General features: G+C 33.1%; 11 protein-coding genes across 11 annotated transcripts; 5 read left to right on the top strand and 6 right to left on the bottom strand.

Moving 5' to 3' along the window:
• Window positions 1-275: 275 nt before the first annotated feature.
• EBS1 (Ebs1p) lies at window positions 276-3317 on the bottom strand (the record flags this gene model as incomplete). The annotated part of the gene is made up of 1 exon (XM_003669332.1): window positions 276-3317. One exon carries the CDS (start codon window positions 3315-3317, stop codon window positions 276-278), a length of 3042 nt encoding a protein of 1013 aa, XP_003669380.1.
• Window positions 3318-3941: 624 nt separating this feature from the next.
• On the bottom strand, window positions 3942-6383 carry MSC2 (metal cation transporter MSC2; the record flags this gene model as incomplete). Its single annotated transcript, XM_003669331.1, has 1 exon — window positions 3942-6383. One exon carries the CDS (start codon window positions 6381-6383, stop codon window positions 3942-3944), a length of 2442 nt encoding a protein of 813 aa, XP_003669379.1.
• Window positions 6384-7468: 1085 nt separating this feature from the next.
• On the top strand, window positions 7469-9250 carry NDAI0C04760 (nucleobase cation symporter-1 family protein; the record flags this gene model as incomplete). Its single annotated transcript, XM_003669330.1, has 1 exon — window positions 7469-9250. One exon carries the CDS (start codon window positions 7469-7471, stop codon window positions 9248-9250), a length of 1782 nt encoding a protein of 593 aa, XP_003669378.1.
• A 241-nt stretch (window positions 9251-9491) lies between these two features.
• COQ4 (ubiquinone biosynthesis protein COQ4) lies at window positions 9492-10517 on the bottom strand (the record flags this gene model as incomplete). The annotated part of the gene is made up of 1 exon (XM_003669329.1): window positions 9492-10517. One exon carries the CDS (start codon window positions 10515-10517, stop codon window positions 9492-9494), a length of 1026 nt encoding a protein of 341 aa, XP_003669377.1.
• A 484-nt stretch (window positions 10518-11001) lies between these two features.
• SPC19 (Spc19p) lies at window positions 11002-11484 on the bottom strand (the record flags this gene model as incomplete). Its single annotated transcript, XM_003669328.1, has 1 exon — window positions 11002-11484. The coding sequence occupies one exon, from the start codon at window positions 11482-11484 to the stop codon at window positions 11002-11004; it is 483 nt and encodes a 160-aa protein (XP_003669376.1).
• A 473-nt stretch (window positions 11485-11957) lies between these two features.
• VPS64 (Vps64p) lies at window positions 11958-13619 on the top strand (the record flags this gene model as incomplete). Its single annotated transcript, XM_003669327.1, has 1 exon — window positions 11958-13619. The coding sequence occupies one exon, from the start codon at window positions 11958-11960 to the stop codon at window positions 13617-13619; it is 1662 nt and encodes a 553-aa protein (XP_003669375.1).
• Window positions 13620-13805: 186 nt separating this feature from the next.
• RKM2 (protein-lysine N-methyltransferase) lies at window positions 13806-15224 on the top strand (the record flags this gene model as incomplete). Its single annotated transcript, XM_003669326.1, has 1 exon — window positions 13806-15224. One exon carries the CDS (start codon window positions 13806-13808, stop codon window positions 15222-15224), a length of 1419 nt encoding a protein of 472 aa, XP_003669374.1.
• A 152-nt stretch (window positions 15225-15376) lies between these two features.
• CBS2 (Cbs2p) lies at window positions 15377-16540 on the bottom strand (the record flags this gene model as incomplete). Its single annotated transcript, XM_003669325.1, has 1 exon — window positions 15377-16540. The coding sequence occupies one exon, from the start codon at window positions 16538-16540 to the stop codon at window positions 15377-15379; it is 1164 nt and encodes a 387-aa protein (XP_003669373.1).
• Window positions 16541-16803: 263 nt separating this feature from the next.
• CAB5 (putative dephospho-CoA kinase) lies at window positions 16804-17562 on the top strand (the record flags this gene model as incomplete). The annotated part of the gene is made up of 1 exon (XM_003669324.1): window positions 16804-17562. The coding sequence occupies one exon, from the start codon at window positions 16804-16806 to the stop codon at window positions 17560-17562; it is 759 nt and encodes a 252-aa protein (XP_003669372.1).
• A 394-nt stretch (window positions 17563-17956) lies between these two features.
• Window positions 17957-20101, bottom strand: REF2 (RNA-processing protein REF2; the record flags this gene model as incomplete). The annotated part of the gene is made up of 1 exon (XM_003669323.1): window positions 17957-20101. The coding sequence occupies one exon, from the start codon at window positions 20099-20101 to the stop codon at window positions 17957-17959; it is 2145 nt and encodes a 714-aa protein (XP_003669371.1).
• A 1054-nt stretch (window positions 20102-21155) lies between these two features.
• On the top strand, window positions 21156-23306 carry MSS116 (ATP-dependent RNA helicase; the record flags this gene model as incomplete). The annotated part of the gene is made up of 1 exon (XM_003669322.1): window positions 21156-23306. The coding sequence occupies one exon, from the start codon at window positions 21156-21158 to the stop codon at window positions 23304-23306; it is 2151 nt and encodes a 716-aa protein (XP_003669370.1).
• Between the last annotated feature and the right edge of the window lie 273 nt (window positions 23307-23579).

Genomic DNA, 23579 nt, shown 5'->3' with positions numbered 1-23579 from the left:
TAGGCAGTCGAATTTGACATAAAATCAAACAAAAACAGATTTTTAATATATACCCCTCGTTATTCTCTAATAGAACGCATTTTTAAAATGTGTCTGTAGCTTTAAAAAGCCTCAAGGTACTAGAGATCGTAATGATAGTTCACCAAAGAGGTTCGTTCGTTCGTACCTAACAAAACAGGTTCTTTTACCATTCTACTGAATTAATATTGGAATTACCACTCATCATGGACGACGACGACATCATCATCATCTTATTATAATCATTATTGTCATTATTATTCTTGCCGCTTGATTGTGGATTTGCACTTTTTGTCGCTCTTTTTTGTTGCTGATTTTGTTGTTGCTGACTTGGAATGACGGTTATTTTTTTGATACATGCTATTATCGTAAGGATATTGTGTAGTCATATAAGCGAATGGAGATGCTTGCATTTGTGCTTGCTGGGGAAGATATGGCATATTTTCAAAAGTCGTTGCATTCAACCATGGATATGACGATGATGAATGTTGTTGGAAATTTGGGTATGAAGGTTGATTAGTGAGATATGGTGAAATGGTTCCTGATTGTTGGAATTGTTGGTTTGACAAAAAGAAAGGTGAAGTTTGTTGTACCTGCGAAGTTGGAGGTGGCAGTTGTAAGTTTGGGGCAGGAATTGACATAAATTGAGATTGATTTGATAAATTGTTCAAATAATCATAGGAATATGCCGGATTATGAGAGGAAGTTGGTGCAGATGAGGTAGTTTCGATTTTACTGTCTTGTTGTTGAAATGCAGCAGTGTTCAAATATGACACACTTTCATTAGTACTATTATTATTATTATTGATCATATTTTGGTCACTCATAGTCATGTTCTTTAATGAATTTTCTAAGTCTCGCAACGGAAGAGATGTCTCTGAATTACTTTTCACTGATGATGAAGATAATTCTTTATGTGGTTGATTTTGAAATCTAGCTGATCCAAATACCGATGAAAAAGTTTGTTCGGTAATATTTTGTGTCAAATCTTCACTTGGCTTGACATTAAAATTAGAAGGTGGTACAGGAACAGACGAACCACTGTATCCCCATTTATCACTAGGAGTGGATGATCCTGAATGTCTTCCTTGTAACAATTGAGTCTCTAATACACTAACTGAAATTGGTTCATTGATATTATCATTCCTAGCATACACAATTTCTTCATCTTCTTCTTGAATTAGTTCCTTACCATTCAAAGTTTTCTTCTTTTCTGAAACTTGTATATCTCGCTGCTTATTCTTCTTCCACATCGTCGTTTTCTTATCCAATAAATTAGGCAGTATTCCACCACGTTTCTTACCTTGATACTTCAAAGTATTCTTCTCTGTCACAATAGGGATATGGTCAAATTGAATTCCGTCATCATCCCATTTGATACCGTATTGATTTCCATCCAAAACCTTCTTACTCATAAGAATGATTGAATATAATTTCAATTTAATTATGTCCATATCATTATTCTCAGAGTTAGTATCTTCTACTTCTGGCGAAAACCCCATTAATCTAATATTTCTATCCGGAGATGAATTGATCTTAGAATCATTAAATCCTGATAAATTGAAGTGAATACTTGCAAATTCTCTAAATATGACATCTTCTTCAAATAGGTATGTTCTTGTAGGAACGAATTCGGAATTTTGTTTCAATTTTGACGTGTCCAATTTAATAGATTTATTTTTAATAATTTGATTACTTAATTTTGCCAACGTGATGGTAAACAATTCATTTGTGTGAGAATATTGTAAGATGCATCGGTTAGAATTCAACCATGACAGTATTAAACGGACCATTGCAATGTATTGGAAATCTTCTGGTTTTTCTTCCCATGATATCATTATAACATTTTTAATTAGATGAGAAATGAATTTAAATACGAAATCCAAATATGATAATTGATGTTTTGATAATTCTTCCAGCCCAATGTTAAATATATTTTGCTCTTTACTATTTTTTTTCTCGTTAAGCAGTAAGAGATGGAACCCACCAATGGCTGTTATTAAATTTTGTAAGATAAGGTTCATATTTTTAAAAAATCTTGTTGAAATTTTCTCCAAAAATGAAGCTTCTAAATGCTTCAAATTGATGTCAGTACTTTTTAAAAATTGAGTACCATTTTTCTTGGTATCAACCCAAGATGATGGATTATAATTTATACCAAATAATACAATAAAATAATATTCAATGATTTCCTTGTTAACTATTTTCGTTGGTTTAAATTCATTTACACGAGTATCTTTTATTATATCGATAATATTTTCATATAACCTATTGTTGTTATTATTTTTATTATTTTCTTTGGAATTGTTATTAGAAATGATAGCTTGGAAATTATTCATCGCAATAGGGTTTGAAATCCTCGTCAAGGAAGCTCTAATAAAATATTGTAAGGCAATACCGAAATTTTTCGTATGTACGTGGATCAATCCTAGCTGTAAAAATGATTCGCCACCAAATGAAGGTAATAATAAATTAGACCAATTAAAATAGAAAAGAGCCTTTTTGAAATCATCAATTTGATAATTATCATAGATTTTTTCATTAATTGCTTTATAACGTTGACAATGCCCCAAGTAGAATAAACATTTTTGTAACATCATTAGTATTATCATATCAGTAGTTGTATTATCGTATGCAATTGAAGGAGAAGATGATGAGAAATGGCTTGGAGATGGAGGAGAAGATTGATATAATGATAAGGGGAATATTTCATTTATTTCTTTATAAAACAACTTTGGTAAAAGTAATGAAGTGTCAAATTTTTTTAAAATGGTTTGAATAATACTCGAATAAAATTGATTAACTAATTTTGCAAATTTATTCAGTTTAGAATTCATTTTTCTAAATTCAATGAATCTGGTTTGATCATTTGCGTTCTGTGAAGGTTGAACTTTTTTGAAATAATTTGTAATAATCCATTTCCTCCAATTTTGAAACCATTTGAAAACAGGATAATAAATTCTACCCCATAATTGATCTAAAATGAAAGAAATCAATTTATGATTTAATTTGATCACATTTAAATCTGTGGAAGTCGAACTAACTTCCAAGAGATCAACAACTACTTTAATCAATTTAGAGTGAAGGAAAGTAAGGTATCCATTCAAAATGGTGAAGTCTTCATTTAATTGGTTTCCTTTAAATATATCATTCAGTTGCCTTTCTAAATCCGACAAAATATTTCGAACTTCATTTATACTATCATTTGTAGCGCTGTTATTGATACTATTACTCACTGTTGATTGATTTGACGACGATTCTTGTTTTGATTCTGTCACTGCAGTTGAGCGAGAATCCATCTATTTCTGTTTTGAGTCGTTACGTTTTGTGTGTTTCTTTTTGTTCGCACGTATTTTCTGGATTGGGGAATAACAATATTCGTATACTAATTAACCTAGCGTTTTTTCTATAATAGTGGTTATCTGTTTAAGATGATGAACAATGGGTGACAATATCAGTGGTTGTGGTGATGAATTCAGCTTAAATAATGTCGAAAAAAAATGCATCTATTCCAAAGGATCAGATATATATGCATGCACACGCAGAAGAGAGTACTGAAGTAATAACTTTATTTCTTAGGTCAACGATATAATAAAGTCTTTGAAAAGCAAAAATACTTTCTTAATCATCCATGACTTTCAATCACTTCATGTTCATCAGTCAACCAAACAAAAGATTATGAGCTTAAGTGAAGTTTATTTTGGTGATTTTTGAAATTTTTATCGTGTTAAGTGATAATTCTTTATCCAGACCGGGTAATACCTATTGACTGAAATTAGCCGCCGAGCTCTTGTAATATACCAAACAAGAAGAAGAAGAATACTGTTGGGTGTAGTCTCTATTGTATTATATTATATTACATTACAGGATATCTATGTAAGGAATGACATATATATATACAAGTGAGTCGTCAAATGTACTTCTTACAGTCCCTTATTTGCGTATGGTGCAGGAATACCATTTTCGTTAGTATTACCAATACTGCCAGCCATGTTGATGGGTAATGTCACCGGTGGAGAATTTAATAATGCTGAAGATGACGTACACCAACATGGCGAGTTTTTCAATTCTACTTGAATCCATGCATGTATCCCAACATTCTCAAATATCTTTTCTGCTCTTTTCTTGATGATCGTGGAGTTTTCACCCTCTACGTATTGTAGATGAATATACCCTTCCAATTTAGTTGGTTTCTTCTGTGTATGCCTATGTAGTGTGCGGGTATCAGTATCATCATCACGACATTCGTTCGGATCAGAATGACTACTACTATGTGAATGTGAATGTGAATGGCCGTGTGAATGTGAATGGCCGTGTGAATGTGAATGGCCGTGTGAATGTGAATGACCGCTTGAACTCATACGTGATGGCCAAAATCGTGGGGTTGTATACCCTGATATACCGGGAGTCATTGAAATTTGATGCAAAGCATCTTTAACTAAATTGTGATTAGTATCATCTAATTTCAATAACATGTTCGATGAAGTAGATTTCAATAGTGGGATGGCACTTAATAAGATTAAAAAGGCAATGAAAATGGATGCAATTGGATCGAAAATATGCCAATGTGTCAATTTGATCAATAAGGTGGAAATCACGACTCCGACTGATCCTAGTGTGTCTGCTAAGATATGTAAGAAAATCCCTCTCATATTTTCGTTTGTTCCACGATCATTTTTATCTTCAGGATCTTGAATATGGGAATGATTATTATTACCACCAGCGTCATGATGATCGAATGCAAATAATCCAACAAGATTGACTAATAATCCAATGGTCGCCACTACTAATAATTCATTAGTACCATGTAAAGGAATTGGATTAAATAATCTCCCTATCGCTTCGACGAAAATCCCACAGACTATACCTAATAATAAAATGCCATTAGTGAATCCAGATAAAGTTTCTAGATAATTACTCAATGAGAAGGGGAATTTATCACTTGGTGGGTTTTTGGAGAGAATGGTTGCGATTAGGCCTAATAATAATGAACCACAATCTAATGCCATATGTAATGAATCCGATAATAACCCCAATGATTTGGAACGGAATGAATATAATAATTGGACAAACATGAATGTCGTGTTTAATAATAAGAATGAAAAAATTGACCTTGTATCTTTATTTGTCGCCATTTGTCTGAAAATATTCATTTCTTGATGTTGTTCAGTGTCTTCTTTGTTAGAACTTATATGAGAATGTGAATGATCATGCGAGTGATCATGCGAATGTGCTGAATGATTTAAAATAGGTGTGTCTGCATGCTTCCTTATATTGGATGGTGGTAAAAAGGATGATACAAATTCAGAAGCAATGACAAATAATAAGGTCATAATATTCGAAGGTAAGATTGAAGTAGAGGAAGAAGGAGAAGGGGAGAGCGTCGAATCTGAGGATAAATATAATAAAATAATTGATATCAAACCTGAAATGAAAGTTATATATTTAGGGACGGAGAAAAATGGTCCAAAAATATAATCAGAGCCACGTTTTTCGGGTATATCATCCTCATCATCAGTAACTCTTTCAGTCTCTAATAATGAATCATGTAATGATAAGAAGAAAACAGCTAGACTCCCAACATTAACGATAAACATTAATGGTTGTAAATTATAAATGTTTGGATATAATATTTTTGTGATGGAATATATTATTATTAAGCATATTGCTTCAATGACAAATAAGAAAATGATGAAATGATTATTTTGCTTTTCTAATGCTAATGCTGTAGTGGTAGTTTTTGTTGTATCATCTTCATTACGACCACTTTCCACTGTTAATTTCTCAATAAAACCTTTTAAACGAGGGGTTGAGTATTGAGCTATTATAATAATAGAGTATATTAAAATTTTTGGTATTATTTCCATTGTATGAATTGTATTATAATATTTTATCGAATATTCCATCAACAAAGTGAGCATTGATAACGGAATGTATAATTTTAGTAATTGTAATATTGATGAGCCATGATATGATTTACCGTTGTTAGAGGATGATAATAATTGGTGCAAACTCAATAACCCTAGACAAGTGGTTTGAATTGATCCTAGAATGAAACTTGCTTGATATAATATCAAGAGGAAAACGTAAATTGGTAACCCATTTTGTATAAGATTGTTTTTATTCCTGAATAGACTAAAAATCCCTAAAGCGTATCCAATTACAATAAATATAGATGATAACAGTAAGGGTAAAAATACCAATCTCAATAAGTAATCTGTTATTATCATGAGCGAGTCATTAAAGAGATGTAAATCAATTATATCATCATACGTAGACACAATCAGACTGCCTGATAAGATGATAGTTGGATATGATATAAGTAATGGAATTCTCGCCAGAAGTTGTGTTAAATCTATCTTCATTTTCTTTTTATCGAGTTGTTCAATTAGAAATGCAAGTTTTGAAAATAATAGAAATGTGACGTAAGCTTTCCTGACCTTTCTTTTCCAACTTTGTACTATCAAATATTATCGTGTATTCTACGTAACTTTACTATATTTTGTGGAATTCGGAAACACGTCTAGTCATAAAAATGGTTGCAGTTTACTCAAGTATGTAATCTCACTTGTATCTTACTTCTTTATGGTCATTCACTTAGTCGTGCATCTAGTTCAGGTTGAACTTTCCAGATTACGTACAGTACCTTTAAGGTAAGCTTTCTATATAATATTCCATCAATATTTTTCGTGTGGGATATACACATATAGTTTCAGTGTTTAGCCGCCGCACTTGCCGTCTTCAGTCGTGTTTGACGGGAAATAAGGTAAATCTATCCTTGAATATGATTACGGATAAACAACTCATTACCCTCTTTTTGTTGTTGTGTTCTCGGCCGAGAGACTTGATTTCTTTCCTCCCCAAAAACCACAGAGACACAGAGAGGGAGAGACAGAGAGAAATTGCCTGCAGAGCTGGAAACAGAATCATATAGTATATACAACATGTCTTACTTAATACATATAGAAGAGATATGAAACACAAAGAGGGGAAGGAAACTCCGAAAATAATATATATATATATAAGATAACATAATCTGTATCAAAGCTTTTCAAGCCTATTTACTTATTTTGCTTATTTCGCTTGCTTGTTTGACTCTCGCTTCCTCTTAACCTTCGAGATGAAGGGATATATAACACTCTGAACTACCACTATTCATTGCATTGACAAATGTTCCCAATAAACGCAATTTTCAAATTTCCCTTTACATGAATATGTCTATACTAATGACAAAACCTGTGCGCGTCTTTCTTAGCGAGGGCCTTTACAACAATAAAAATTTCTTTGACAACTAAGCTAAAAAATTTAGATCCCATCGTTAGATAAAAGTATCACATAAAACGTCCAAACCCCAACGTATATGAACCATGTTTTCTTCTTCCATCCCAAATTGATTGATGGGTATTTCATTTGGTAAAAGCTGAATCATATTAACAAACGCGACAGCAAAATGACTACGCTAACGAAAAGAATACTCAAAGTACTAGAAGTACCAGTAGGAGATAGAGAAACGATCAGTTTCTTGAAAAACCCTGATCTACAGCCTATAAAACTTAAAAATCAAACCTGGGGATTTTGGTCAAATTTCTCATATTGGTCAGTAGTTTCCTTCTCTGTGGTTTCATGGATTAGTGCATCTTCCGCCCTTTCTGTTGGGTTAAGTTACGGTGAAACCATTGGAACTTTCATCATCGGTGATGTAGTCGCTATCATATTCACATTGGCTAATTCATACCCTGGGCTCGATTGGAAAGTCGGATACACCATCAATCAAAGATTCGTGTTTGGTATATATGGTTCATGGTTCGGTATCTTAATTAGAGTACTTATGAGTATTGTCAATTATGGGTCCAACGCATGGCTAGGTGGATTATGTATCAACATGATTTTGGATTCATGGTCTCATCATTATTTGCATTTACCAAACACACTATCAAAACATGTAGCAATGACAACGAAGGAATTGATCGGATTCATATTATTCCATGTAATAACCGCATTTTGTTACTTAATGAGACCTTATCACATGAACTATATCCTGATTATATCATGTACGGCTACTTGTTTTTCTATGTTAGGAATGGTAATTTATTTAACTCATCAGGCAGGAGGTGTAGGTGATTATTTCACTGCAAAAGGTACTGCGACAGGTTCAACAAAGGCTTGGGCTTGGGTTTATATGATTTCTTATTGGTTTGGTGCAGTTAGTCCTGCTGCGTGTAATCAATCTGATTATTCAAGATTTGGTTCCTCACAAACAGCAATTTGGTTAGGTACCATATTGGCACTTTTAATTCCAACAACAATCGTACCTGTCTTTGGTGTTATTGGTGCGTCAGCTGGGATGAAGTTATATAATATAGAAATGTGGCAGCCAATGGATTTCTTCACATATTGGCTAAAGGGTAATTATAGTTCAGGTGCTAGGGCTGCAAGTTTCTTTTGTGGTGTATCATTTTCCATGTCACAAATGGCATACACTATATCAAATGCAGGTTTCGCAAGTGGAATGGATTTAGCTGGGTTATTACCTAAATATTTGAATATTAAAAGAGGTGCTATATTAACTGCAATGGTCTCTGTGGCGGTACAGCCTTGGAATTTTTATAATTCTTCCTCTGTCTTCTTAACTGTAATGAGTTCATTTGGTGTTGTGATGACTCCAATCATTGCCGTCATGATTTGTGATAATTTCTTGATAAGGAAAAGAAATTATTCTGTATCTGAAGCTTTTGTCTTAAAGGGTGAATATTATTTTAATAAGGGGGCCAATTGGAGAGCTATGGTTGCATGGGTTTGTGGTATGGCTCCAGGATTACCTGGAATTGCATGGCAAGTTAATAATAATTACTTTCATAATAAAGGTATTGTAAATTTTTATTATGGTGATTCATTCTTCAGTTTTGCTATATCATTCTTTTTATATTGGTTTCTGTGTATCGTTGTGCCTGTAAAAGTTAACATACTACATGATGATAAAGATTATTATGGTGCATTTACTGATGAAGTGGCAAGATCGAAAGGGTTAATACCATTTAGTGAAATATCCGAAGAAGAGTTGAATATTCATCAATCAGGTGAAGAAGCCATGGATGAAGTTAAATTAACTATAACGACAGGAACTGAAGATGAAAAAATAACGAAAAAAACAGTTAATGCAGATTCAATATCTATTTCAACGACCACTGAGCATAGTAGTCGTTGTAAGAGCAGCACCGATATACCGAATTGAAAACTGATAGTTAGAATTTAGTTCATTGTAACTTTTAATACATATATATTCATAAATAAGCATAAAAAGATAAAACGTTACATTACTTAGTTCCATTTTATACTCAAATAATGAATGGAAAAAGATATTTTTGTTATGATTTATTAGTTCTTTTTATTATACGCCTGCATATGTAGATATATATATTATAGAAAATGAAATTGATTATTTTTCATACAAAGTGAGCCCACAGCCTTTCAAATTAATTAGCCTTCGATGGATTCTCTTCATATTTATGTTTCAGACTTTTGACCATTTCAGCACGTTTCTTTCTCATTTCTCTTAGATTAGGAGGCATTTTAATTCCCAATTCCTCTCTCAGTTCGTTAACATCCTTTTCCAACAATTCTTCCCAATAAACGTTAACCAAAGGTTTACAATTTAATCCAGTCTTAACAGCCCATGGTAAATATATCTCACGAAGTCTTTTTCTTTGAATTGGTTTCAAACGTAATGGTGCAAAAATGGCCCCAAGAATTGCCATTGGGACTCCCATGTTAGCACCTTCCAAAGCTTTGATTGTAATTTCACCTTCAATAATAATAGGCATATTAACCAAAGCATGATAAAAATCATGACATTGCCTATATCTTTGGAAGATGAAAGCATGAATCGGATCATCAATATAAGTCACAGGAGCTCTTGTATCAGGAGAAACTTTCTCAGTTTGACACCATTTATAGAACGTGTAACCAAAGGAATTCTCAGGTAGTTTAGATAATTTGTCAAAATGTAATATACTTGTATGAACGTATGGTTTGTCTCTTAATATTCTTCTCCCAGTTTCATCAGATAACATGGTCCTTTTCAAACTCTCCAAAAATGGCGGAATAGCAGTAGCTTCTCCCAATTTAACTATATTCATACCGTTTTCAGGATGTAAAAATGAACTAATTCCTGATGATAGAAACAATAAGAGTTTCTCATGTAAATATAATGGAACATGTCCTTCGTACCTTGGTTCCATGGGTCTACTATTACGCAATTTTTTCAAACGATTAAGCATAGTTTCATTTGCTTTGGAGGCATAATCCTCATTTATGTTATGCAACTCTCCTTTATCCATGGCATCTGCTAGTTTAATATCTTTCCCGAAGAGATAATTACCAATCGTAGCAGTACTAGTTAATGCAGTCAGTGCGGATAACATGACATTCCTCCTTTGAGGTTTTAGGAAGTAATTGTGACAGTATCTGCTTAGAAACAGAACACTTTGTTGGTGTAGCATTTTTTATTACGGTATTATACTAATGAAACCCAATTCTCTACACGTAAATGAGGTGGGTTCCCATCTCTGTGTCTAGAAATATGTCTTTGTTTTGTTGTTGCATCTTAGTTTTATATATGTATTAGGGATTGTCTCCTCGGCCCCTCTATATGAGACTTTCTATTACCTTACGATCTTTCAAAATTGTGACGGAAAGAGAATTATACAATTAACTGGTGACTGAAGAAGAAGAGGTGACAGTGAGACTTGATTGATAGAGCAAGGGCCTTGTAGTATCCAGGTTAGGGAGTGTTCATTATATCTAAATTATATTCCTATGGAGTTGGAGAATCCTCTGAGAGAACTAAAAAATAAAAAATAAAAGTAAAAGTAGAAATATTAATAATATAGATTAGTTGGCTTAAGAAAAATTGTATGTCTTTATTTGTTGGATATTAGTTCTGAATTCAGCGATACAAAATGATATAGTCTAGGGATCGTCCACCTACGATTGTAACTGTGCCAATCTTTCCTCGAGTTCTTGTTTCCTATTCTTCAAGGCACGTAGGGTATCCAATTCTTCATTCGTCGAGGAACCCATCACTACAACATCTGTACTCAAATTCCCCGCATCCATTTCATTAGAAGTTCCAGTGGTCAAATTAGTTCGATGATTGTTGTTAAGTCGAAGTTTATTCAACTCGCAAGTTTGTTGTATAGTATCCAACTCTCTTTGGAGTTTGCCTGTCGATTTTTGTAACTTATCTTCCAAAGTCTTGACAATGGGGTCCACCTCTTCAATTAGACTCAGTTTAGCTCGCTGAACATCATACTCCGGAACCAATTCGAATACTCTTCTTGACATTAACAATGTTTCAGTCAAGTGTGTATTGTCCTCGGAATCATGTTTTAATGTATCTACAGTTGTCTGTAGTAGACCAATCATTCTTTCAAAACTTTTCACACTTTCTTCTAATGCATCTGTCATCGTGGAGTATTTATATATATATATATGTTAAGGGTCTATCTTCAATAATGTTTTTTGTTACCTCTTGATCGAAAGTATTCGTTTCAATTTCTTCAATATTCTGTTTTGGTTCGTTTATTTACCAATATAACCAGACGCTCGATAGAGATGGAGAGCCTCTTGCTATCACGATGGTGGTGGTTATCTTTTGTTAGTTGTTCTCGTCAATTGTTTTCTGTCAATTGTATGTGTTTTCTAGAGGGAAAATATCATCACAAAGGCGATTTCGACCTTTTTAAAATGGAAAAGGAAATGGAACTGGATATGGAAAAAAGGTACATCCATCATCCATCAAAACTCCTGGCAAAGAAGAAGAATTGACCCATTATTGATAGCATTTTATCACATAAAACACTATAAATTACTGTATAACATTGATTGTCCAATAATTCTTTTTTATTTCATCCAGACTATCTCTTTGAAACATCAAGAACATGAAGAGACGACCTCCACCACATACATCGTCCCCCAACACGAGAAGGATGTCCCCAAACAACAAAGCTTCACCGTCCATAAAAACAGCACTATCATCACCATTGGCTGATCGACGTACCAGAACAAGGTCCAATTCAAGAAGTACAGGATCAAGATCAGGCATTGACTTCGTCCCTGACCAGATCATTGATTCACCGTCCTTACAACTACCTCAACAAATTGAAGACCAAGACCAAGACCAAGACCAAGAACAAGAACAAGACCACGGTAATTCTACGGCTGCCAATACCGATCAATTACAGCGGAACGAACCGTTAGAAAACTCAATGCGAAATAAGTATACACATATCGTCATTTTGAAACCACTTAATAATACCTTTGAGACTAAATTCTTAGTGATCCCTTTTAAACCCGATGTCCTGAAGTTGGGACGTCCAGTAGCCAATAATAACAATATCACCAACAGTAATGGGATAATACGGAGTGTACAATCTCCAGCATCATTAGTGAGAACAGACAATGGTAATTTTGATTCGAGGGTACTCTCAAGGAACCATGCATCATTGACTTGTGATCCAGAATCAGGCAAGATATTACTTCGTGATTTGAATTCAAGTAATGGAACGTTTTTAAATAATGTGAAGATATCTTCTGATAAAGAGGTTGAATTGAACATTGGGGATGTGATTGATTTGGGGACTGATATTGATAACAAATTTGAACATAGGAAAATTAGTGCTTTTGTGGAGGATATTTCCGTTATACCGTTGATTAATGGGAACCCTAATCATATTGTTACCAGAAATGATGATTTGCATGTACAAAAAATGCAATCTCCAACCACAGCAAAACAGAGACAAAATAATAGTTACGGTAATAATCCGAGGATGAATATGGCTATGAATGCACAAAGAGCTGCGTTTGAAGCTGCTATGTTTGGTGATGTTAATAACTCTGATTTAGATGAAAGTATACTTGGTGAAGAAACTGAAATTTTAAGTGGTATCTTTATAAATAATTCAGTAGGGACGAGTCCTAATTTAATTAATATTATCAAGACTTTAAATACTGAAATATCATTAGAAAAGAAGGAAAATGATAAATTAAATGCAATGCAAACCTTTCTTGAATACTATGTTGGGGATTTGGATAATATTCAAAAGGGAATTATAACATCACACGATAAGCAATTGAATAAATTTACTGCATCTTTGAAGAAATCTTTGGCAGAAAAACATGGAATTTTGATTCAAGATTGCAAAGATCAAATGGATAAGGTTAGTACAGAAAGAGATACTGTTTATGATTTAATCAAGGTACAGAGAATGGAGAATGATAAATATCTTCAGAAGATGGAACAAGAATTACTTAGTGCAAGAAATTTGCTACAACGTGAAAAAGATAAAAATTTACTGTTAATGAACAAGAAACGATCTTCTTCATCGAAAAACACCCTGACTCCCATAGAAGATTCAACTCACACTGCTAGTGAAGATGATACTTTGAATTTAAACAAGACTGAGAACGATTTTGATACCATAAAGAACACTTCCACTACTGCAAACGATGGGACGATCATGTCAAACTGGAAAGTGAATGTGTCAATTGGAGCTGTAGCTATAGGGTTAGTTGCAATTGGGGCCAAATTGTATCCGAAGTGATTAGGTCTATGCAAAGTAGGGTTAGGGCAGAAAGATTTGAAAGATTTAAAAGATTTTTAAAAAATCGAAGAAAAATGAATTGTTTCTGAAGAGTAGAATTAAAGATGTCTAAAGATGTTGTTATGTCATGCAATGCTCTTCGAATAAATAATATGTTCTGATCTTTGCATATTCCACCACTCAGAAATGGATAGAAAAGTTGACGCTTTAATTTCCTGGTTGAAAGAATCCGATGGGTTTTATTTAAATGAGAAAATCAATGTCTCTGAGATAGAAAATGCAGGTAGAGGTGTCGTGCTTGTTAAGGACCAATTGTCCAAAAATGAAAGAGTTGTATCGATCCCCCCGTCACATCAACTTAATTTCCATACTGTCATTTATCATATTTCCAAATTTAATCCGTCATTAGATATCCCTGGTGTCACCTATCCACATGATGAAGCTGTAGAAATAAATCCGGAAAATGAAGATGATCCAAGATATAAGATATATGGTGATTTTTCGAAATACTACTTATTGTCCTTAAATTCGTTTCAACTACTATCACTGTATGTTTTAATTGAAAAAGTATTATTACCACTCTGGTCTGATAATCAAGTGGAATCATTTTGGAAACCATTTTTTGATGTTTGGCCCACAAAGGATGAATTATTCACAATGCCATGTATTTGGGTGGAGGATAAAAGTGGTCAATATAAAAATACTATGATTGCACATCCACCTCATTCACTGAAACTAATGGAAAAGAGAAGGAAAGTATACCACAAGGACACAGTCAATTTAGTTCCTAAGATCATGGAAATTAAAGATAAATACTTTAATGATAAGCCATTCCCTGATTCAGTTTTATTGAATGAAGAGATTTTGAACATTTATTTTAATATAAATTCGAGATGTTTGTATGTTAATATTCCATTAAAGAAATTTCAAAATAATGATGACCATTTCACGTTGGCACCATTTGTTGATTTCTTAAATCATACCCCAGAAACTGATCTTCATTGTTATCCTGCAAGGCCAAAAGATTTGCTAGGCAATAAAATAAGCAATTTTACAATTATGAGTGGTGAATATCAATATAAGAAAATAAATGAAGAACTTTTCCTAAACTATGGTCCTCATTCTAATGAATTCCTACTCAATGAATATGGATTCGTGTTACCTGAAAATAAATGGAATTCAGTGGACCTTACAGCTGAGTTAGAAGAACAATTGATTTCAAGTGGCTGTAAGCCATTTTTGAGGAAACACGGATACTGGGGTAATTACATTATGTCACTAGAAACTATTGGATTCACAACTTTAGTAGCATTTAGTTTCTTGGTGACGAAAGATGTTAGACGAGTGGAAAGGTTAATTGAAGGCCATATTTCTGAAGATTATTTTAAACCAATTATTGCCAGGAAATTTAAAGATTTCCTCTCATATTTGTTGCAGAAGAATTTAAAGAATTCGGAAAAGATTAAACAACAACGTGAACGGGTCACTAGCGAAAAGGAGAAGATTTGTCTCGATAACGTAATTCAACTTTATCTCGATGAATATAAAATTGTAAGCAGTCATCTGGAAGATTTCAAACGTATAATTGATGAAGATGACATTTAATTGTTGTTAATTCAGCTATATAGAATAAGGAAAAGGCTGAGTAAAACTAAATGAATAGAAGAATATGAACTATTTCTATGAATTAATCAATGAATGTAAAAGTATTTAGTATATACAAGTGAGGTATGTAAGTTTTTATTTTGCATTATTTGTTATAGATAATGATAATTTAATGATCTTTTCTTCAACAAAGATAATTTCCCCCTAACTAATTCAGTAACCATTTTGTTCCATTTACAATTTATATTATTGGTATATGCTAATCTTGTAAAGACACCAGTCAGCTCATTTATCGGCGTTTGATTCAGTTGGTTCTTTAAGTGTAATACCATAGGTTGCTTGGTTGCATTTTTTTCTAATAAACCAACAACCACATTGAACAAACGATTCTGGCTTAATAATATGTTGGAATAGTTTTGATTTTCCAAAAATGGGTATGATTTCTTCAGGATATTTATCTGTTCATTTAAAAGGTCCATTAGTATACTATTGGGTTGTGCTATAATGTGGAGTAATTCATTATTAAGTTGACAATCGTACAATAATGATAATGAATCGATACAGCTCTGGACAATTAATCTTTCTAATCTTATTTGATACAATTTCTCAAACGGTACCATTTGGAACTCTAATGACGTTCTATCTGATCTTTCTCTTCTTGAGTTTCTTTCTGTCTCTTTCAAGGTCTTCATCAATTCATTTCCAGTACCAGCTGCATCTTCATCATGATCCGTTAATGTCGAAACCCCAACATTGAAATTAGTTGGCAATTGACTGATCAATAAATTCAGTGAGTTTGCTCGTAACTTTAAATGAAATTCATTATATAGCCTACCAAATTTAGTTTCCAACTGATTAAATTTATTCATTCCAATGAAAATGTTTGGTTTATTCGATGCGTTACTTTTCCAAACATTATCAAGGATATATTGAATGGATCCGAATGGTGGATTTACCAGTAATAAATTAGTGGAATCCTTAATTGATTTTCTATATTTAAATAGTGATGAAGTCAAAGATTTAGAGCTAGTTTCACATGCAATTAAGTTATTAATCTGAGCAATTTCACCTGTGGAATATATGGGTAAGTTACATGAAGCCATGAATTGCTGTTCATTTATGGTACCGTCTTGTTTATGAATGCACACTTTGGAATCATTGTCTAAGAATCTTTGTAACTTTTTGGAATCTTGAAGTAGAAGGACTACGTCAGGTACCTTTGGTTGAGTCGGGAGTCTTGATATTTCGTAAGCTAATAATGGTGATATTGGGGAGTTCCCCAGAAGATATATTCGAGGGTATATTATTGTAGACATATGTAATGGATGATGACAGTTATTTTACCGGCGTCTGGGCAATGGTTTTTGCAAGTTTTGGTTTTGTTCAATCATCGAATGTCATACACTGACAGTTTTTCTTGAAAATAATTACTATTAAGTTGACTTATAGAAATCTATATTTGTGATACAGTCTTGAAAGAAAATCTGGATAGGCAAGAGCACAAATATATTAAGATAAAGGATTTATGGATATTACCCACCATTCAAGTATATAGTCGATTAATTAAAAGAAAAGAAAAATGTTGGTAGTGGGTCTTACAGGGGGAATTGGATGTGGTAAAAGTACAGTATCCAAAAGGTTAGCAGAGAACCATGATATACCGGTTATTGACGCAGACAAGATTGCCAGAGAAGTAGTTGAACCTGGACAAGATGCATACAATAAGATTGTCAAATATTTCACAGATAAAATTGACTATTTGCTCCTGGATGACGGTCATTTAAATAGAGCAGAATTAGGTAAATGGGTTTTCAGTCATCCCAATGACTTAAAGATATTAAATAATATAACTCATCCTGCTGTTCGATATTCAATTTTTAAAAATATGGGGTATTATTATGTTAAAGGATATAGGCTGGTTATTTTGGATGTTCCCTTGTTATTTGAAGCTAAATTAGATATGTTTTGTGGTGTCACAATAAGTGTAATTTGTGAACGAGATATTCAAATTGAAAGGCTGAAAATCAGGAATCCTGTTATGACAACGGAAGAAATTGAAAACAGAATTAATTCGCAAATGTCTATGGATGAAAGGGTTAAAAAATCAGACTATATTTTGCAGAATAATGGGACATTGACTGAATTATATGAACAAATAAATAACGTTGTCATGAAAATCAAACCAAGTTTAATGAGAACTTCTATAGAGTATTTCCCATTATTTGGGCTAGTTAGTGCTACTGCAATAGTCTTATCTAAAGTAATCTATGCTAAATTCGATGCCAATTTTAGTGAAAGTGGGGAAAATGACAAGAAAAAGGGCAAAAAAGTAGCATAAAGATAATAATGAGGGAGAAATGGCATTAAGAAAGTAAACCTCTTTTTAATTGGTTATATATATATATATATATATATATATATTCTTTATAATAAGAAAAAAATATACATTAGTGTTACATTTTTTTCATATTAAATCACATAAATTTATATAAAATACAGAGAGATAATAACTAAATATTTATGGAAAAGACATGAAATCAATCTTCAGGGTATCATTGAGGAATCGAATATCAGCGAAGGGGGACACAGATCCCATTGTATCTATCCATTTTAATTATGGAATCCAGTTCATGAGGGCTGTATTAACTTTTACCCGAATACCTATAATTCGCAGTTTGATTGACATTTGAACATCAGAATCGTGTATGAACATTGAGAACCTGTTCTTTTATTTATTTATTTCTGTCAAGACGTGTGAATTCAATGGAAGTACGACGATCACTTCTTACCACAGGAACATGTTTATAAGGTAATCCACCTCTATCTTTCCTTAATAGTAGACTGTTTCTACCAAATGCCTTCCCAATGATTGGTTTATTATATAATTTTATTCCATGATTCATAGTTTTCTTCTTACTATTTTCAATGATTTCATGTTCATCCATCGGTATTGGATCCAATGGTATTTGAGTTTTCAAATTAGGATTTAAATTCTTGAAATCTGATTTATAAAATTGTGAAACACAAGAATTTGAAGTGAGTGGACCACCTTTCACATCAACTATATCAGAATATAAGTTTGAGTCTTGTAATTCGGATAGATTGATGGGGATGGGAATTGATTGGAAATTTTCAATGTGGATGTACTCATTAGGTTCACCTTCATTAAATGGTTTCAATATTTTTTTCAATTCTATTGGGGAAACTTTTAAACCCTTGTTTGGTAAATCATCTCCATATACCGTAATTAATTTGGAATCATCTTTAAATTTAATATTTGATTTAGGTTTTGGTGATGATGGTGAACCCGATGATGTCGTAGAGATTGGTCTTTCCTCTGTGGAAGGTTGTGGATTCTTCAGAATAGAGACTAATTTTACATCAGATTTCCTTTTCTTTAATGTTGGTGTGTCTGATAATAAAGAGGAGGAAGAAGACGAGGAGGAAGAAGAGGTCTCTATCTTGTCATTAGAATCCGATGGATGTGGCCTCTTATTATTGTCATTTACAGTATCATTTTTCAAATATTTTGAGAATGATATTTTTTTCTTTGTATCCTGATTATCTGTATTTGAATTATCCTTTGTATCTGAAATTGACTTGGAATTAGTCTCTTGAGATGTCATAGCTCCATTTACATTTCTTCGCGTTATTTCTGTACTAGTTGTTGTCTCTTTGTTACTAGTTTTGTTTGGAGAGTGATTATTTGCAATATGGATATGTGGTACTATTGTTTGTTTCTTTGAAGACGAACTTGATAATTTTTCTTTATCTTTTCTCTTCTCTTTCTCTTTATCTTTCTCTTTCATTTTGGGCACTTTTAAAGAAGATGATTTAGAAGTAGCAAGTGTTGATGAAGTTGGTTTTGTTGATTTTAAAGAAGATTTAGTACTTGTAGTTGTGGTTGTGGTTGTAGGTGCCACACGTTTCTTGGTTCTAGAGGAAGCAGTAGAGGATGAGAGCTTTTTTGAAAGTCTTCCAGAGCTGGATGAACTTGAAGAAGATGATAAAGAATTCGAGGATCTATTCATGTTACCTTTGATTTCTTTATCAGAATAACCAATTTTTTTCAAAAGAGTAATGTACGCCAATATATTATCACCATTTTCAGAATCTAAGATACATAAATTTGCAATTGTTTCCAATAATAATGGATTCTTTATGAACTTTTTCAAATGTTTTTCATTTTTCAATACTATATTGATATAGTTTTTCCTTTGATTGGGGGTTAGGTCTTCAAATTCTTTACTTATGAAGTTGAATGGATCTTCAAAGATATCTCTTGGAGGCACAGGAGCAGGAGCGGGAGCAGGAGCAGGAGCAGGAAGAGAAGCAGAAGCTGGAACATTGGTAGAGGGAGCATTTGTTGATACAGGAGTTTGTTGAATAATTGTCGGATTTGAATTCAAATTATCATTTTGAATGAAGTTATTGAAACTATTATTCTGTGTTGTATTATTATTGTTATTATTATAATTATTATTATTATTGTAATTAATTGGAGGAATATTATTATTAATAGACGGCGTAATGGGCGTTATTGTATTTGTAGTTGTAAATGGGATTGATACTGATTTATTATTTTTTAAATTTAATAATTGATAAAGATAATCCGAATACATTGATTTTAATCCATTATATAATTGAATATCAGCTTGTGTGACGCCATTTACATTATTTTCGATATGTCTATTATCATTTTGAAATTGTTGCAATGCAAAATTTAAAGATTGCAAATAATAATCAATCTTATTAGATTGATCCTGTGATAAAACAGGCGAACTGTTATAACTTATTACATCAGATCTAATTTGTTGAATTGTCGCTGATTGTAATGCGTGTGATATATTGACTAATTGAGGAATCGGACTTGACATTACTGGTATGATTTATTAACTTGTTTTTCTTTTTGTTTTTTTGCTAGTATTTTTTCGAGAATAAGATATTATACTTGTTTTATTGGGACCAGTTTATTGTTGAACTTGCTTTTTTGTTATTTCTATTAATATGTATAACAGAAATGCCCTTTTTCTTTCTATGTTTGTTGGGTTTATTTTTAGTATTGTTTCTTTTAAAAAAGAAATACCAATGAATAAGATCGAATGGTATAATGAATTAAGAGAATCGAGAAAGAGAGAGATGATATAATATAATAGAGAATTTATATATACGAAAAATGTATAGTTGGTTATACTGTCTTGTCCTTGTGAGTTCAAATTCGAATTCGTTCCGTCAGTTCTGCCAATTAGTGAGAGAATAGGTTAGTTATTGAGATATAAAACCTTCCAACTCTAGGAATATAGTATAGTATAGTATAGTATAGTATAGTATAGTATAGTATAGCTTCTTGATTGCTTGTTATTATGCACTTTCTTTGTTCAAGAAGTGGCCTACTCTTTCGTAACCTCTTTAACCTTCCAGTTGTTTTAAAAGGTACGTAACTTATTCCTAACGCATTTATTGTCTGTTGTTGTCGGGTTTTAACTTTGACAATACACTATTTAGTTGTATTGATGTGGATGGATGTTTGTTGTAAAATTTTCTACTGTGCAGAGAGACGCCGTATAAAATGATATTAAGCACGTGCAAATGCACCTGACTGGAGGTACAGATGACCTAGTCATGTGATGGGAAGAATAGATATATGTTTAGGAAGCCCACACGTGCCGGATAGCTAGGGTTCGGTTCTGTTTGCCGCCAATGGCTCGGGTTATTCTTCACACACGAGAGAAAACACACTCAACGCTCGCTCTCACAATAACAATCATGAAGGCGATAAACCTCTCGTAGAACACTGTCTGAAATATATCTGGCATATAATAACTTAGTTAATAAATATACCAGATCTTGATCAAGAATACAACTACAACAACTGTCATAGTATCTGCATTTATTGTAAAAAGAAGTAAACACAGACTCCCTAACAATATTATGCTCTTACGTATCCATAGAAGGTCAAACTTACCGTCGAGGTTACTTCTGTCTTCACTGAGTAAAGTCGCTGGTATTACTACTAGCAACGACAATAGTTCCGCTACTACCGTATTTACTGAAGCAAGGAGACACTATTATCAAGAAGGTGGCTCCAAGAATAGTAGTAATAATAATAACAGAGGTTCCAAAAGAAGAGATTGGGATTCTGATTCCAGAGGTCCTCGTTATTCAAAACATTACAACAACAATAATGATAGAGGCAGCAGTAATTCGGGTTATTTTAACACCAAGAACTATGGTGGTAACAGAGGAGGAAGATCCAGCGGTGGCCGTGGTGGTAGCAGCAGCAGACAATATCCTCCAAGAAGATACGACACAATGGAGGACGCAGAACCAACTTTAGAGACAAATTCAAAGTTTACCAAAAAGGTCGTTAGATTAGATAGTACAAACAATAACGAGGAAGTCACACTGGACCAACTTCATGAGGAAGGTATTATTGATACTATGCTACATAAATCGATTTCGAGAATGGGGTTTCCTGGATTATCTCCAGTACAACAACGTACTATTAAACCAATCTTATCCTCTACGACAAATGATGATGTCATTGCCAGGGCTAAGACTGGGACGGGGAAAACTTTTGCATTCTTAATTCCTATGTTTCAACATTTGATTAATACTCAATTGGATTCAAGGTATATGGTTAAATGTGTCATAGTGGCACCAACGAGAGATTTGGCATTACAAATTGAAGCGGAAGTTAAAAAGATTCATGATCATAATTATGGCTTGAAAAAATTTGGTTGCGTTTCATTGGTGGGTGGTACCAATTTCGGTATGGCAATGAGAAGAATGGATCAAATTAGACCTAATATCGTCATTGCTACCCCGGGAAGATTGATTGATGTCTTACAGAAATATGGTAACAAATTCTTTAAATATGTCGATTTCAAAATTTTGGACGAGGCTGATAGATTATTGGAAATCGGATTCAAGGAAGATTTGGAATTCGTTTCTGGTTATTTGAATGACATTAATGCAAAGGCTAAGGATCATATAAGAACGTTGTTATTTTCTGCCACTTTAGATGAAAAAGTTCAAGTCTTAGCTAATGAAATTATGAATAAAGATCAATGTTTATTTTTAGACACTGTGGATAAGAATGAACCAGAAGCTCATGAAAAGATTGACCAAGCTGTGGTAGTTACAAACCATTTTGCTGAAAGTGTTTATGCCACGTTAGATCATTTACAGAAACAAATCGTTGCTGATCCTGGTTATAAAGGTATATTATTTGCTCCTACTGTCAAATTCACAAGATTCATTGCAAAATTATTACAAAAAGAATTTACAAATGATTTACCTGTATTGGAATTCCATGGTCAATTAGATCAAAGAAGAAGAACTAACCTTGTCAACAATTTCAAGAAAATGGAGAAGGGATTATTGGTTTGTACAGATGTAGGAGCTCGTGGTATGGACTTCCCTAACGTTAAAGAAGTTCTTCAAGTCGGTGTCCCATCTGAATTACCAAATTATATTCATAGGATTGGTAGAACTGCTCGTAGTGGTAAAGAAGGTTCTTCAACTTTATTTATTTGTAAAGATGAGTTACCATTCATCGATAGATTGAAATTCGAGAAAAACATTATTATTGAAAATTCCAGAGATTTCCAACCTGATGAAGAAATGAGAACGGAATTTGCCAAGAAGATTGAAGAAAATTCATCTTTAGGGTTTGGCGAGGTTTTAATTAGTGTCATTTCATTTTATAGATCATGCATTAAAGAATATGGGTTCCGTGAAAGAGATATTCTACCAGAAATTGCATCGTCATACGCCGTTTTATTAAATAAACCTGATGCTAAGATTCCTGTGGAAAGTTTCTCCTTCCTTGAAAAAATGGGGTTAGCTCGTAACGGCAGAGTACGTGATATGTTTGAAGTGAAACCAAGAAACTATGATGAGGAAGGAGATGGTAACGATGAATTCAATGGTGAAGATAATGATAGCTTTGGTGACGGAGGTAACTATAGATATAATAACAACAACCGCAGAGGGAATTATGGTCATAGTAACAACCGTAGAAACAACTACAATTCAAACAGACGTAGAACATATGATAACAATAACTCATTTGAATAAACTTAAGGACCCTTTTATTTTCGATGATAAACACGCACAGATCCATTCATCCTTTTACCTATCACAATAAAGAAAGTCGTTGCAGCAGGGGAATTGGGCTGGTCTACCAAGATTCCCAACAACACTAACTTGTAAATAGATGTTGCTTCACTTTTGTAGTAACGTTAAACTTTTTACTTAAATTACCTGTATAATAATGATAAAACTTAAAATAATAATAGAGTAATTACTGCACTTTTCCTAAAATTAATATCAGAAATATAGTGCTGTTAT

Source organism: Naumovozyma dairenensis, chromosome 3, assembly GCF_000227115.2.
Source record: "Naumovozyma dairenensis CBS 421 chromosome 3, complete genome".
Taxonomy (NCBI): Eukaryota; Fungi; Ascomycota; class Saccharomycetes; order Saccharomycetales; family Saccharomycetaceae; genus Naumovozyma; species Naumovozyma dairenensis.
This window is presented reverse-complemented; position numbering and strand designations above follow the sequence as displayed.